This window comes from Ammospiza caudacuta, chromosome 8, assembly GCF_027887145.1.
Source record: "Ammospiza caudacuta isolate bAmmCau1 chromosome 8, bAmmCau1.pri, whole genome shotgun sequence".
NCBI classification, from domain to species: Eukaryota; Metazoa; Chordata; class Aves; order Passeriformes; family Passerellidae; genus Ammospiza; species Ammospiza caudacuta.
Window position 1 is genome coordinate 22,330,569 of NC_080600.1, and position 16,704 is coordinate 22,347,272.

General features: G+C 38.5%; 1 protein-coding gene across 1 annotated transcript in view; it reads right to left on the reverse strand.

Moving 5' to 3' along the window:
- Nucleotides 1–827: 827 nt before the first annotated feature.
- The window catches only part of MTX2 (metaxin 2), a 29,539-nt gene continuing 13,662 nt past the window's right edge, over nucleotides 828–16,704 (reverse strand). The window contains 8 exon segments of the mRNA XM_058809551.1: nucleotides 828–1,324; nucleotides 3,298–3,374; nucleotides 3,979–4,104; nucleotides 4,502–4,540; nucleotides 4,949–5,041; nucleotides 5,778–5,854; nucleotides 7,163–7,235; nucleotides 16,335–16,381. Of these exon segments, the coding sequence (XP_058665534.1) occupies nucleotides 1,117–1,324; nucleotides 3,298–3,374; nucleotides 3,979–4,104; nucleotides 4,502–4,540; nucleotides 4,949–5,041; nucleotides 5,778–5,854; nucleotides 7,163–7,235; nucleotides 16,335–16,381 (740 nt within the window). The 3' untranslated portion in view covers nucleotides 828–1,116.

Below are 16,704 nucleotides of genomic sequence, written 5' to 3' on the forward strand. Positions count from 1 at the left end.
CCCAGTTGTGGCCATGACTTCCTGAATGCACAAGGTTTGTTTCAGCCACCAGCATGTTCCTGGTGGTGCTTTTGGAAAAGCATCAAGTACAACTGACACAGCAGAACAGAGCAGCACCATTTAATGCACTCGAAATAATACCAGTCAGATCAGTCTTTGCCTGCACACAAGAACTCTCCCTTGAAAAGTTCCAGGTTGCCAGGGTTTTTGGAGCACCACAGTGATATTTCTTTGTTTACTCCTGTATCATTGTGGCTACATGTACCATGAATAATGTGGAGGCAGAAGGACCAAGACATGCCAGCCACAGGCTCACAGTGACTCCTTTTCCTATGAGAACTACATCTGGTAGATAGATCAAAGTTCAGAAGCAATGTCAGCATACTGGAAGTGGAAACAGTGAAGCAGACACTTACCTAGCAAATTAGTTTCTTAAATACATTGCAGGACAAGCTGAGGATTAAAACTGGGAAACTACAGGATAAAAAAAATTATAATCAAAAAACCAAAGGTGAATGAAAGATAAAAGCAGAGGCAAGACACATACAAGATGAAGGACTGACAGCCAGAAGGTACTTTGACACAAAAACAGTAACTGAATAAGATCACATTAATTGTGTGCTACAGAGCTCCAAGACATTTTTTTCAGCCAGTTTCTGAATACGTTTTAGCTGAGGCAGACAAACATTAAGATCTCTAATGCATACTTTCATTCCCAGCCTAGTAATTGTAACTAGTTCACAACTTTCTTCCAAGTGTCCTGTCAAAAGGATCCCACGCATGAACTACACAGAAATTAAATTTAGTAAAAGAGGCATTTAGAAAGATGAGAGATCAACTTTCAGTGTTTTATTTTTTGAAACAGATACAATATTTTTCCAAGGTGACTTTACAGTAAGTGGCACACAGGCTTTTAAAATGGAAACACCCGTACAGACACTTCAGCTTAAATGTGCACAGTGTATTCTACAACACAAAAACTGTATTGAACATTTTTTCTTGCTCCAGAATGACTTGGCAGCTTCAAAAAGCTAACACACATTTCCATTCTCAAAATCCATTTATAGAGCAATGATAAACCCAAAACTGTAACATGATCCACCTCAAGCACCATGTTTATCTGAGCAGGGACCTCTTGGAAGATCGGGCTGCAATTGCAGCGCTGTCTCTCTCCTGACCCTCAAAGTACTGCTGCTCTATTCGCCGACAAAACGCTGTGAGGTTACTGTAGTTCTTCACTTTTTCAGAGAGTTCATCAGTGATTAGCTGAGTAGTAAGGATTGTGAACAGATGTCCAAACACCAGAGCATCTAACTCAGTTGGTCTGGAAAAAACAAAAAAAAAGAAAAGAAGAAGAAGAAAAAAAGAACAGGTAAACAGGTATTTTGGAAGACAAGTCCGGATGAAGAAAAACCGTGCTGTTCTGAGTAACGTGTAGCTAGCCATACAGCCTAGAATTGGGATGAAATCAAGCAAGGCTAAACCAAATGTATGAAATCTGTCTAAAGTGTATATTAAGAACTCTGCTTGTTCTCAGGATGGCATTTTCCTTGCTTTAGGGAGCTTGGAAATGTGGAAATAACATCTCTTAGATCAGAGAGACTTACTGATCTAGTTTCAAACCATGCTCCACCTTTTAGTCCTGTAACAAGGGCAAATGCTTATCAAGTGGTTTGTGGCTCTTCTTTTTCTTCTGCAGATGTGTGTTAAAAAAATCCAACTATTATCTCACAAGAGGGAAAAAAAAGGAGACGAGTGGAAGCTTATGACTCCCATTCATTTTTTTGTGCTCTGCAACAGTTTGGAACTACTGAACCAACAAAAAAGGGAGTTCCATGGTGGCAGCTGCTGGAAACATCCCTTTTCTGAAAGGGGATTACACAGAAGAAAACAGGTTTTTGGGAATGTTTTAGGTATGATGACCCTTCTGAATTGTCACCTTGGACCTTTAAATAGTCCATGTATGTAAGTAGTCCATGTAAAAATAACAATTTTTTTTCAAATCTATTAATGACTTCAGAGTCCCCCTCTACTAATGTTAAATGTCTGCATCACAAAGCTTTCCTAACTGGTAAAATTTTTGCTTTTTTATTTGTGGATCACTAAGCACTCTCCAGTGCAGATGTGGGCCCTTGCATAACAAACTTTAATCTGTCAGAAACGGGCTGCTTTTCTTATTTACCTCCTAAAGACTCGCAGAAGTCACACACTGAAAACTACTGGACCAAGAACATGTATTTTCTTAGTAATATTTCAGACAGCTAAAAAATTTAAAGGTTGAAACTACCAAAAAAGTATGATTAACAACCAACCAACACAAATTCCCCAAGTTACAATTCTTTAGAAATACAGAAAGAAAAGTTAAGAGATACTGTGTTTAATAATCAAAGGAGAAGATGCACCTTAAAGTCATCTTCTGTAAGGAATACTTCTGTATCCTCTGAATTAAGACTACCCAGCTAATCTCAACTTGAAATAGATAAGGGGCAAAGCCACAATGCAGAGAAATAACCAAATGCTGCCATTTGAAGACATCTCCCAGTTCAAATGCAGTAAACTGAAATCCAGACCTGAGCATTTCTAGGCTGATCTATGCACAGGGGACAAGAGGGAGCTAATGTGATATTATTTAAGTCTGTAACATTTCCAAAATTGTGAATTATTGGAGAGAAAAAAAAATTAAAAGACATATTGCAATTGAAAGAAACTGGTGACAACAGAGGACATTCCAAGGAGGTCAGATAATTTCTTTTTTCTCTCCTGGCAATGTGAATATTTTTTTTTCACTTTACATTTCGTTCTTTGTGGATTAGCTAGCTTCTCCCTTAGTTCTTAGAACTCAGACACCCTCATGCTAATTCAGTTCATTCAGAACTGCTTCTCGTGTTAAGACAAGCTGCCCTGATCAGGTTGGCACAACATACATTCACTCCTCTAGCAGAGAATGTTACCCAAGAAATACAAGTAATGCTTTAAATGTATCATTTTTATTAAGAAACTAACTATATAAAAATGTACATTTGTAGTCTACGTAAGTTGTGGTAGAATCTGTAAGACAAGCAGGAGTAAAATGAAATCATAAATACAACAAACTTACAGAGGCTTTCCCTTTAAAACCTTTAAATACTTATTCCTGAAATTTCATGTTTAGATTCCAGTCACACATTTGTATTTTTGCAATGACTCACATGGCATTAAAATAAAATAGGAGTTTCATATAAATACATTTGTATGTATGTGGGTATATACCTATATCTCATATTGCTGGGTGCAGTATTTCAAGGAAGAGTAACTTACTGCTTATTGAAGAAATATGGTTGTGTTCCTAATCTCTGGGAGAGAGCATGACAGCACTGATCTACATCTTCAAGCACCTATCAAAATACGCAAGAAAGAAAGAAAAATCCATATTGTCAGGAATAACACCATTGCAAGAAATAACCTCCTTATTCTATTTGCACTGACAGTGGGAACAAGGAATGTAACATGTTGGAATATCAAAAGCTGTTAAAGTCAGTCAAACCTACACAGCAGCCAGGTACCAAAGTGTTACTTAATCTAACATTTGAGGTAAGGCAACTCTGATTAAGTGCTTCCCATAACATTTACAACTAAGCTTAATGAAAGGTACTGACTTAAACCCCACAGCTTGCCACAATCCCACAAAGAGTGCCTATCAGCATCATACAGGAAGCAGGGCACAGAACTCACAACCTATTTTCAGGACTATGGTCTAAACTAACACTGACAGAGCTGTGTACAGCTGTGGCAAAACATCCTTCCTTGGACCCCATCAGGTTGCACACAACTTAAAATTTATTGCTGCTGGAGGCAAATACCTGACTCCTGATAATGTTTAAAGTACAGAATATGCATTTCACTACATCTGTTTCAGGAACATACTACTCTCCAATGCCTATTAAAAAAAAAAAAAAAAGAAAGAAATTAAAGAAATAAGGTTGATTTTTTCATACTCACCTGTTCAAGTGTCTTTCCAGCCCATCCAATGGCCTTCATCTTCCTCCTAACCTCCCACTGCTTCTGATAGGACAAAATGCGGTTCAGAGGCCAGGGGTAAGGAGAGCCATACCTTGGGTGAGTAATCTGTGTTGAAAAACAGAAAGGTACTGTGTTATAATGCAAGAAATACAGATTGAACAAAACAGCTGATATTTAAACATTTCTCTCAGAAAAGGAGCTGCAGAAGAGAAAAGCAGCTGTGTGTATGCTGTAACTATTTGCACAGATCCATTGTTTGCAGCATAACTATTTAAAATTATTATTTCAGAAAGATGAACAAAACCTGTATCTATTCTGCAGTCAGCTCCCTCCAGTAACACAGCTTCTCTAAAATGTGTATGCAAGTGAAATTAAAGTGAAAAGACTTTATCATTAATGGTATAAACCCCCATGTTTCATTTATGAGTAGGGACTTGCAGTTGTGAGCAAAAGTGTTTTCTCATTAAATTTTAATTAAGATGAATGCTGCGGAACCACTCACCTCCTCTACTGTAACATCATCACACCACTGGAGATAGAGCTAGGAAAAGAAAGAACACTTACTAAAACTTCCTAATAAAGGAGAATACAGAGACAATCATTTTTCACTAGCAGAATTTTCTTTTCTAAATTAGATTTAAATTTCCATTTCATTTCTTTTCATAGACCTTTGATGTACAACAGAAATTAAAACTGGAAGGCAAAAGCCCAGCTGCTAGTCCTTACTTTACCAGCACCAAAACTTGGCTGAGACCAAAAGCCTGTTCCTGTTGCCCACACCACACCCAGCCCCAGGCCAGCAAGCAATCCACAGTGTAGGAGAATTTATTCCTGTCATTTCACCTCAAAAGCTGATGACCTAATCTAGGAACAGCACTATTTCCACTACAGGGAAAAATCCTAAAGCTTTCTTGCCTACAGTGTGTGGAGTTACTAGGGTTTGCTGTACCTCTGCTGTCAAGAGCATATTATTGACCAATTCCATGTAGGCTTTCATCTCAGCTTTCTGGACTTCATCCAACCCATCACTGAGAGAATGGCCCTAATGGGGAAAAGAAAAAAGACACATGTAAGAATGGGTATTGGAATATTCAGCAACATATGACCCAAGGACCTTAAACATCAATGAGCTTTGGCTCAGATCCTATTTTCTTGCATAGTTCAATAAAAAATTACATGTGAAATTTTTAAATACAGTATCCTTTACAATTAGAACCAAATCATCATTATGTAACTAATCTAATCCATAAGGAATCTAAGATAATCTGCAGGAAATTTAGACTATTATCAGTTATAGATGAGCACACTTTGAGCACACAACTGCCTGGTTAGTGTATCCCTATAGCACAAAGTAAACATATTTACATCCATGATACAGATTCAACTTCTCAGTATAAACATGGCATTTTTTAAAATACAGGGGAGGGCTGGGAGAGTAAAGGCAAAGTTGAACAGTATTTGACATTTCAGGATTTAAAACAGTCAATTCTAGGCTTAAGACCTCTGAGACCCAGAGACAAAGCATGTAGGAAAACAGTCTCAGAAACTGGCAGCTGGAATGCAGCTATTCTGTATAGAATTTACTTGGAGAATTTGAGGAAATTATAAAGAAAAACATTTTCACCTCACGAACTCCTGTTCCATATCTGTCTTTTAAAACAGTACTAGATTCCTATATTGTTTTAACAAATTTAGTAAGATTCCAGAAAAGCACACTAAATCAGTGCAATGCTCAGCAGGATTAACATTCATAATTAATGAAAACAATGAACAATTACCTTGGCTTTTACAAACTGGACTATGGGTCCAAGTTCAGATACTACTTGATTTCCCACATGAATAAAGGGTACTTTGCCTGTAAAAGGAGAAATGTATTGGAGTAATGAGACAGAGGGCGGTGGGGCGAGAGAAGGGAAAAAATGTAAACCTTCTCTGAATTATCATTAAACCAATATAAAGAAAGGAAACAAGGTAAGTGAGTAAAAGTGAGTAAAAACAGTAAAGGACTCCAGGAGTAAAGAAAGGGCAAAAAGAATAAATGTAATTCTGCCTACATTTAAAATTGAAGCAGTATCATTTTCCCTCTTGGGCTCCTTGTTTTTAGGAGAAGGAAGTGTTCAGACCTAAATTACAACATTAGGTGCCAGTAAGTGTGGACATGAGATGCGAGTGGCAGAGAAGCCATAGCATGTAAGTGTCACCAGTCCTACTCCTGCACATGCAAGATGCCCCTGTGTGCCTGGATTCAGCATTTCAAATCTCTATTTGCTAACAAATAATTCATATACCTGCATATTTTGCTTTTGCAGGGGTTCCACTCCTCCCAAGCAACTGTTGGTTTTGGGTATTTTTTAAATCACCTCATTTCACTGCTTTAACCAAAAATATCAGTACCAGCAGTAGAACCCATATAGCTGGCAGACATATAGTGACAGGCACTTCCATATGGCAGTCATCAGCCAGAGCCAGGTAATCAGTAAATATGGAGCTCCTCACACAACAAAAATCTGGGACAGAGCACAAGGATCTTGGCACCTTGTGTTCTGTAATTCTTTCTGATTTTTAGGCAATTTTCTGAAGCTGGTCTCTGGGCATTTTTAGGCAGTCACTTCCAACAACAACAGGCTGCGTACCCTTCTAATACTTCACTTTTTGGTGATGGGTTTGAATTTTTTTCCAGACAGTCTCATGGATCTGAGGAAGATTTAAAATCACCTGTCACCATTTACAGTGAAAATGCACCCTTTGGTCTCCTGCATCCTGGCAATCAACTCCCACACAGAGAAACAAAAGAGAACCTTTCTCCAGCATTGTTTCATTCCAGCAACAGGAAAATATAACAGCACTTCCTGGAATATTCCCTGGATGCAGAATAAAGCCATTTTTGGACATATTTGTCTTTCTGCTTTATGGCATTTGAGAGGAGGTTTCCACCAGGCACTGAGCTGTGTGAACACTTTACACAGGTACTGTTACACATGGTGCCAATGTTACTTTGCATTTCACTGTTTTGATTGCTTGCAGAGGAGAAACTGCTCTGGAGAGGAGGGGGAAAGGCAACCCACACACAGCAGCACTGCCTGTTATCAGCAAGACAAGGCCTAGTTGCCATGGTATCAAAATGGAGGTGTAACACAGTAATCTAAATGAAGGCCACACTTACCAGATGGGGACATGTACTCGGCGTTTGCCCTGCAAATCACCCGGATTGGCAGATTGCACATTTGCAAGAAGGCCTGGAAACAAAGAGTCGCATTTGAAAAGCATTCATACACCAGTGGCAAACAAATGTGGTGCTCTCCATGCATTTGCCTGTGTTAGCTGGCTCCCAGCACACTCTTAGGAAGTATAGTTCCCTGCATACTGTTCTTAGGAAGAAAGAAGGGTAAGTAAAAGAAAAACAAAGGAATTTTACCTTCTTTAGATAACTGTTTATCTAAAGATAACACTGACTGGAATTCTTCCAATGCAGATTCATCTATTTTTATTATTTTTTAAGATGGGCAAAGAAGCAGTATCTAACAGACACAATTAGTGCTGTGGCTCTACAAAACTGAGTGACATTTTGCCCCTTTTAAAAACCAAAATACTCATTTCTCCTGGCTAAAGCTGACTCATCAAGGTAATGTTATGCAACATGGCAAACACATAGGGCAGCTTTCCACTTTATAACAATTTTGCTCTGTGATACTGTCAAAGCACAAGTCTGGTTGGGGAGAAAGTATTATTTTTAATTTATGGGATTCATGGACAGCATAAGTGATCGATTTACCATTTCCTTCTATCTGTGTTCTTGGATTCAAAGCTTTCTCAGGAGGGTAACAATTTCTGTCAGCACCTGCCACTACCACAAAATCCACAGGCTGTTTCTGCTGAAATACCAAAATGTCAAGACAAATATTTGCAGTTTGGACAGAACATGGCAAATAAGGAATCTCTTACTTGCTAGAGACTCTCACAGCTCAGCTCAGTCCTATCATTCATTTTGTCTCTATAATTAGACAGGTCACAAGTCCAGATTCCAAAATTATTCTATTAACTATTTATACAACGTGACTTGAGGTAAAAAAGGCCTAGAGCAACCAGGCTCCCACCATGAAGAAAAAGAGTGCTGTAACACAGCATTTTCTGCACAAGCCTCCTCCCTGCTCTTCAGAGGGCAGGATCTGGCAGTAAACCACATTCTCACAGCTTCAGCTGCTCAGACTCTAATCACACACATGAAAGCAACCTAAACCCTAACCTTAAGATTTGCTACTTTTCATAATAGAGCACAGATTCTAGTAATATCAGAAATCATTTCGTCTACCCTCAGTTAAAAAAATCAAAATTAAAAAGAAATGTAAGAAGACCCTAAAGTAAACACCACATCAAAAACCTGAGAAAACTTTCTTGGAATAGTCATCTTTAGCTCTGATGAATGCTTCATTAGTACTGACACTGAAAAGAATGATTCATGCTTAAAACTGGATAAACCCATCCAGTGCTGAATTTACCAGATCAGTCTTCCGGCGAGGTTCTGAAACACTGACCACGGGAGCTGCCCCTTCAGCAGCTTTACGAGGCTTCTTCCAGCACCCCCTTCAGCATCCCCATGCCAAGACCTGTTCCACTTCAGTCTTTGTCTATATTTAGGATTGGCTTTAAGATGAGTGATGAAATAAACCTAAATATGTAATATACTCTGTAATATTAACAGTATAATCTAAATATAAAATACAATCAACTCAAGAAAATTTTTTTGAAACCCTGCTATTACATCTTTTAAAAGATAGAAGCCCAGAGAATAAAAAGACCAGTATATTTGTTTATTATGAGCTGTGACTTGTATCCAAACCATGACCTGCTCAACTTTAAGTGCTCCTTACAAAATGTTCTGCAGCAAAATAAAGGAAAGGTCCACAGTATAAGACAATTTTAATCCTTATTGAATCTACACTGCTTACCTAAACATTAACTACAGAAGTAGGCCAGTATCTACTTTTTGCTTCAGCTTAAACTAATGGTCCACTGGACACCCTTCATGTCAACTAAAATATTCATGTGAATCAGTAAAAGACAGCAGTATTATCCCAAATTAGGAGGGCTCAGCCTAAGAAACAAGCCTTGCAATTTGCATTACTATAAGTACTTACATTCTTTCACTGATGTAACTGACAAGCTTTGGAAATGATTAGCATTAACAAGTCAGGTGGTTTTGACTTTTCAAGCACAGTGAATGCATTCCATATTTATGGAAATTATCATTTCTTTTAGAAAAAAAAAGGACAAGGATCATGACCAATGCATTCCTATAAATATTCACTGCCAGAATTTTTTTTCTGATGCATTCAACTAGGTATGCTAGATATTAGACAATAACTGATATTAGACAGTAAGTGGCATGAACTATTGCCAAAAGAGTTGAAACTGGAACAGATCAAAGAAATCTTAGAGAGAGAATACAGAACAAAGCCGCAATTTCTCTGAGTCTTTATCTCATTACATGCTTTAGCCCAGTGATCAAGGGAGGATTTGTTCCCTTTTTGACCACTCACACAGAATGTCAAGAACCAGCACATTTGGTGTGCAGATGGTATGAGACCACCATGGCTTCCAACTCTGATAAAAGATGCCATGGAACACTGATTACTTCAGCTCAGAACATCTTGTTTCCCTTTGGGTACCTCACATACACAGTCTGAGCAGGCAAGTTACCCTTGCTTTTCTTATGAGAGAAATCTTTTTCTGTGAGCAAATGGGAGTGTGCTCAGCTCCTCTGAGTGCTTTTGGGCAAGAGACTGAAGGCTGAAACCACTTCAGTGCAGTTTTGCTGAGATTTATGAAGATTTATGAAGATATCAACACCCCTTCAAAGACAAGGCATCAAAAGTTGAGCAATCTGAAAGACTAAGAGCCCAGGCTCATTCTAGTACATCAGAGATTATTGTTAACATCCTAAATTTGGCTGATCAACTTAAAAAAGGACTGAAAAGGGCCAACTAAATTCCAAGTAACACACAATCTAGTTAATGACACCCTTGTGAAAATTCATCAGAAAATGGCAAGCAAGGCAGTAACAGCAAAACTAGAAACAAGATATTTAACTGAGCACAGCCTGTCCCACCTCACAAAGATGCCTGTAGCTCCAACAGCATTACACTTCCAGCTCTCTTCTCCTCTGGAAAAAAAAGTGTACTACCAAAGAACAGAGAGGGTGACCCTACAGGCCTCAAGCTGGATCTCCTCCAGCACCAGAGGAACAGAGTGTATCCTTTCTTTGGATGAGGTTAATGTAAGAAACAGATAAAGGCATTAAAAAATAAAGATTTGGCTTAATAGGGTCTGTCAGTTTCTCTCCCACACATGCTCTCTGCCTCTTTCCTGCAGACTGACAATCTCCTCTCTCACACTCTTCCAGCCTCTCTAGCTGTAGCATTACCTAATACCTAGAAAGTGAAGGAAGAAATACGAAAAAAACATTTTTAGCAATGATACCTCTCTTTTTCCAGGCTGAAACCATTGAGTCTACAGTGCTGCTACTGCCCCTGTGCACCTTGTTTTTAATGGGAGACTTTGCTGTAGACAAACATGGAAGGTTTCTGCACATCCATGAGGAGAAAGGGATGAGAGCAAGGCAAACAGAAGCAACCAGATGAATAATGTCTGTCCTCCCCTACCCTCCCAATATTTACTCTTACAGAGTAGGGAAGAAAGAGTTGTGGACAATGAATTGAAGAAAAGTCTGGGGAAGCCTCTCAATGCCTTTCCTGCCCCACTGCACACTGATCCACACTGACTGTGGTTTGTATTGAACTGCCTTACACTCACAGAGATGAGCATGAGCCACTCTGTATTCAAAATCAGGTGGAACAACCAAGTTCATATTTTTGCTGTGAGAGAATGAGGTATTGGTAACTATGTGAAGAGGGCTGATAGGAAGCTTTGAGGTGACACTTGTTACAAAATTAATCAAATATGTTATGCATATCATTCATTTCAATCATGGCAGGTGACACCTCCTGCCAGAATTATGGAGTATATTTACAACAGCACTGCTTAAAAGGACACAATCCATGTAAGGCTTGCTTCTTCTTACAGCCCACCCAATTTAAAATTCAAAACATAAGTAGGATGTTTGATTTCAATTATTTAAAAAAACAATCAGAGCAATCACTTTTGCACTGATTTGGCATAATTCAAAAGCCCAGAGCCCAGAAACCACAGCCAGACACAGGACAACTCAGCCCACCCTCCCCTTCCTCCTGCCTCCCCAACCCTCCTCTTCTCACAGGACTGACATTCTCATCTCTGCTGCTGCCAACCCCAGAACAATGCAAGAAAGGGGCGCCACTGCGTCCTCCTCTGATGACAAGACAGGAAGAGACTGTACATGAAATACAATGGGAATACAAGAGAAGGGACAGAGGAGGTTTTTTTTATATATTACCAGAGTTAATTGGTTTAGGAGTGATTTTCACTCTTGCTCTCCCTTCCTCTCTGCCCTGCCAGCTAAGGACACCGTCAGCCGGACACACGACAGGCACTGGGCAGCCAATGCCCCTGCCAACAGCTCCACCACAATGCCCTCCTCTTCCCCTACAGCTTCCTCCCAGAAAAACACAGATGAGCAAACACATACACTCATTAAAAATGAGTTACAACTTGAAGTAAATCATATCCAGATTGCACTTTCTGAGATCAGAGGCAAGAATGAAATTACTTATGCCAAGACTCAAATAGTTCACAATTTACGTCGCCACATGAGGAACACTATTTTCAGATGGCACAGTCCAGGCTCCATTTGAAGAAGATATATTCATGATTAGTTTTTAATAAAGAACAAGCCATTCCAAGCCATCTCTTACTCAGCAGCCCTTCTAAAGGCACTCACACAACATACTGTTAGGAAGAAGGAGTGAAATGCATTTTCTGTTTTCATTTTATGTTATTTCATGAGCATACAATGGACAGTATGTGATGACAACTAAAGACTTATTCTCTACTTTACTGCAGGAACACATTTTAAAATATACCTATGAAAAAATCTCCAGAATAATTCAGTTTTCATATCAAACAGCTGCAGTCCCTGTAACTGAAATAGTGTGTCTAAGGTTATAAATGAAAACTGTTCAATATCATTGCTTGAGTGACAGATTAAATTCCTAATCCAGTTATGGTAATGGCCACATGTGTAGTTTAACATAAATTAAGATCTTAATTATATTTGTGACTATTTTAAACAAAATAACAAATTCCTCTGTACCTGTGAATGTAATTTATAGCAAAGCCACATTCATTCTCCAAAACAATCTATTTTATACTGCATCATGGCACTGCCTCTAATGGTATAATGTAATTCTTGTTGTAGAATGTAGAAAGAGTGGATTCACTGGTAGCACAGGGGTTTTGAAGATAAATGAAGATTCTATTCATTCAGAGGTAATTTCATCTTAGAACTATATGAAAGATGTTTCACTCACAAACAGTACCTGTATAGCCTGGGATTTAAGAATGTTTTCAGCAACAACACAATGCTGCTAGATTGATTATGTTGATACTGCATTCCTCATCACGAAGAATTCCAGCTTTTATTCTCTTTTAAAAAAAGGGACTGGCAGATTTTCATTTCAGTACCAAGCTTTTGTTTAAGACTCAGCAACAAGTTCAAATTTCTGCTAATGTTTTGTCTAGAGAAAAACTAAACCACAATTCATACACACACAGAGAGAGAGAAAAAAAAATCACAAGTCTGTCAAGGGCAATTAATCATGTATGATTTACACATTTATTTGATTACTTGTTGAAGTAAATAAGCAATTGGCCTGTGTAACACAATTTTAAATTGCCCAAACTTCCTTCTGTCATTCAGGCCTAAGAACAGACGATTTTAAAAGCCCTTCTCTGGAATATGTTAAGACCACTTACAAGGACATTAACTGCACAAGCAATTAATACATATCTTAACAAAATAAGCTGCAGGCTCTCTAACCTCAGGACAGCTGTCAGAATTTCCAGAATTCTGAACATTTTAGACAGCCTTTTGAGCAAGACTATGAGACTAACTGCATAAAGATTCCAGAAGAACTTGTAATAAAAGAGGCAGTCTCATCATCCACATTCCTCTTCCTGACAAGTTGGAACAGTGCAGAAGATGCTTTGAGCTGCCATTTGAGGCAAGAGGCCTGGCAGAGTGCAGCTGTATTAACCCCCTCCCTCCTACTTGGCCAGGCTCTAAATAAAATGGCTTTACCTGCACCAGGCATCAATAAGGAGGCAGAGCCTGGACAGACCCTCTGCTTCAGACTGAAGTACACTCTCCTATGGTGATTCAGTTTTAATCAACTTCAAACTCCATTTTTCCCTCCTTAAAGTTGTAGCATTGTTTTGTTATTGAGATATATTTGTGTATTGGTTTTGGTGGCTTTTTTTCATTGTGATAAGCCAGATAAGCAGGAATGCTGTACAATGGTAGTTGCACATGGAGAATGATTTTAACCATGTGTCATGTTACCCAGGAGGTGTGTTTTCATTAACACTGATGGGAAGAGGGCTGAGTGTCCACAAGAGCAGAGTCTTCATTCTGTTACAATCTCCTTTCAATAGCTGGATAATCATAACTGATTAGTATTTTCCCTTGATTTTAATTAATTTGCAGTGAAAATAAAATTTCATTCAATACCAAGGCATTGCAGCCCAAGATCAAGTGAACCTGACTGCATAATACACTACTTCAAGTTAACAAGCAAGAAGTGCAAACACCAAGACGTACCAGAGATAATGCACTTGCTACTTGAAGTTATAGTGTATTTTCAGAAAATACAAAGAATCTGAACGCAGTAAAAGCCAAAGAAATCGCTAAATTAGTCTGATTCCGAAATAAACAATGAGCAGAATAGGAATTAAAAAACAAACAAACAAAAATAAACAACCCTGCCAGAGAAGTTCCACAAGATGAGAACAATTTTTGTGTTTGGTTGGTTTTTAACTACTATAAGCACCAGCAGTTACTCAGCAATTCCCAGAAGACTGTCATCCTTTCTCTCATCTGACATGTGGTTATTAAGAGTCCAGATTTGATTACCCAATGAGAAGTTGTATGTCCAATCATTATTAAAACAGCAAGACTCAACCAACTTCCTATATTCAACCTGCAGCCCTCTCTACTCATTAATTACATCTGCAGTGAGAGCAGCTTGCTCTGCTCCCTCAACCAGCAGTACCTGCAAGGCCATCTGTGTTGCAGGGATGGCAACTGTGAAACAGTCAAGTTTTACTCTAACTGTTACTTACTATGGCACTGGACTGCATGTGTTACTTTATGTGTAGATATCAGCATGTACATCCCTCTGAGACCTGAGAGCGGCTTCACAAAGAGGTGCTACAAGAGATTTTATAAATACCTGAAAGACTGGCTACAGCACATTCAGAGTCTTGCAGTTAAACCATGTTTCTTAAAGATTTGGTGATGGCTGACTCCACATGCTTTCAACTCAAATTTCTGATGTTTTCACCACATGGAAGTTCAACAACCTCAAACAAGCTATGTATCTCCTCTGGTGATATTGATGCATCCCTAATCAGTAACAGGGGGAAAAAGAATTACAGTAGTAGGAAAGAAGTCCCAGGTACCAGCTCCTATTTCTCCTCCTATCCCTCATTCCCAAATTTCCCTTTGAGAAAGACACATATCCTCCAACTCCCACCACCTCCTTAAAAAAAAAAAAAAACAAAACCAATAAACAGACAAACAATCAAATAAAAAACAAATTCCTTATGCAAAACACACGGATGTATTTAAACCTCTCTAATCACTACACATCCTAGTATCATTTCAAAATGGATCAAAGACACCAAGAATAGTTATCCTCTCCCTGTCAAAACCATGTTACACAGATTCTTCAAAATTGATACAATTCCTCAATACAGAATTATTCTATAAAGTTTAAGATCAGATATCCACCAGAGCCATATTTATAGTCATGGCTACTATCAGCTGTCCAGCTAGAGAATATTGAAGAAAAACAAGGATTTTTAATATATTATAGTTAATTTATCATCTAAGTGACATGTGTAGGATAACAATGTACTAGAAACAGTAAAGAAAAATGATGCATTAGAAAAGGAAATTTTAGGGTTATTTTGTTGGTGAGATGGGGGGGGGTTGTGTTTTAAATACAAGCCACATATACATGTATTGCTAGATGGGAAGGAAATTCATGAGAACCCCCAAAATACAGTTGCTGGGGTAAAAAGGAACACTGAGATCAATATAAAACATACTACTCAAACCAATAAACACTGCCCCATTTATTAGGTGTATCAGAGGTGATTCCTCTTTCCAGCAAAGGATAAAGCTATCTTCTTCCTGTGATCGAATTTACTCTTAGAGCTATCTCCTAGAGTGCCAGACTGGAAGGAAAAGTTAAGAGATCCTGGAAGTAGTTACCATGATCAAGTGATCCTAACCTTTTCCCCAGTAATATCAGTTACCATCTCCACGTGTCCCATTTTTGGTAATGAAATGTGACCTCTTTGGACAGCCCTCAAAGACTGCATGCTGAAGCTTCTCTGAGCTAGACCACGCACAAAAAGCAAGGCACAGGAGAACAGTGCAACTCCCTGCTAATCAAAGCAGCCACAAAACTGCTCTGAAGGACAAGAACCTTACAGACATCCTGCTCCCCACCACTCTAACAGCCAGGCCTTTGCTCCTAACGGGGAAAACGTCCCCTTGAGATTTGGGGTTACTGAACCTAACAGGTTAATGGAGATTACACGGACTTCACAGCCACAGAGGTGCTATTAAGTCAATTACAGGTGCAAGTTTGTCAATTATATGGACTATTTCTAAAAACCACATTGGAGCTCCAGCCTGTACACATGATGAAATTGAAAAAAAACCTACCAGAGACACAGAAAGACGCAATGCTCACAGCATGAAGCAAATATGCCCTGCGTTTGGGCATATTTGGGCATAGTATTAGCTATGAGAATGAAATGACTGGCAAACATCATGCAAGGTGCTACAAGACAAACATGCACAGCAAGTGACAAAAGGTATGAACCATGCAGTTCCCAGAGTGAGTAGGCAAGCAGATACCGTACATAGACCAATATAAACAGGAATACAAGGAGCAGAACTCTACATAGGACTTTCAAAATCCTCAAATCCTCTAGGCTCTGGCACTTCAATGACAACATAAAGCAAATCAGAGGCAGGAAGTAAGTAATTCATTTTGGCAGAAATAATTCTTGAATTAATCTTTTAACTAAGTATCGTTATGTTACCTAGATAATAATTTTAAAAATACAATTGTTTTAACATCTTTAGTTTAGAAAATATGATATTTTACCTGAACAGCAAGGGAAGATGCATTATCAGAAAGCAAAATTTGGTCCTCTGTTGAAAGAAAAAAAAAAGAAGAAAAAATAAACCACACAATTACAAAAACACAGCGCCCATTTAGCTACTGACCTGTAACTGTAAACGATGCTAGGTTGCATTTCTTATGCATAAAACAAGGAGCACATATATAATTATTATGCAGCTGGACTAGAAAATCTATAATATAAATATTAAAAAATGGGAAAAAAAAAACAGGAATTTTTCTCCCACAAATGCAATTGCACTTATCATATATTATCACCAATGTTCAATTAAAAAAATAAAAAACACTACAAGAGAAAAAGCAAATGCCTGACTTTTATGCCAATTACTCTCCT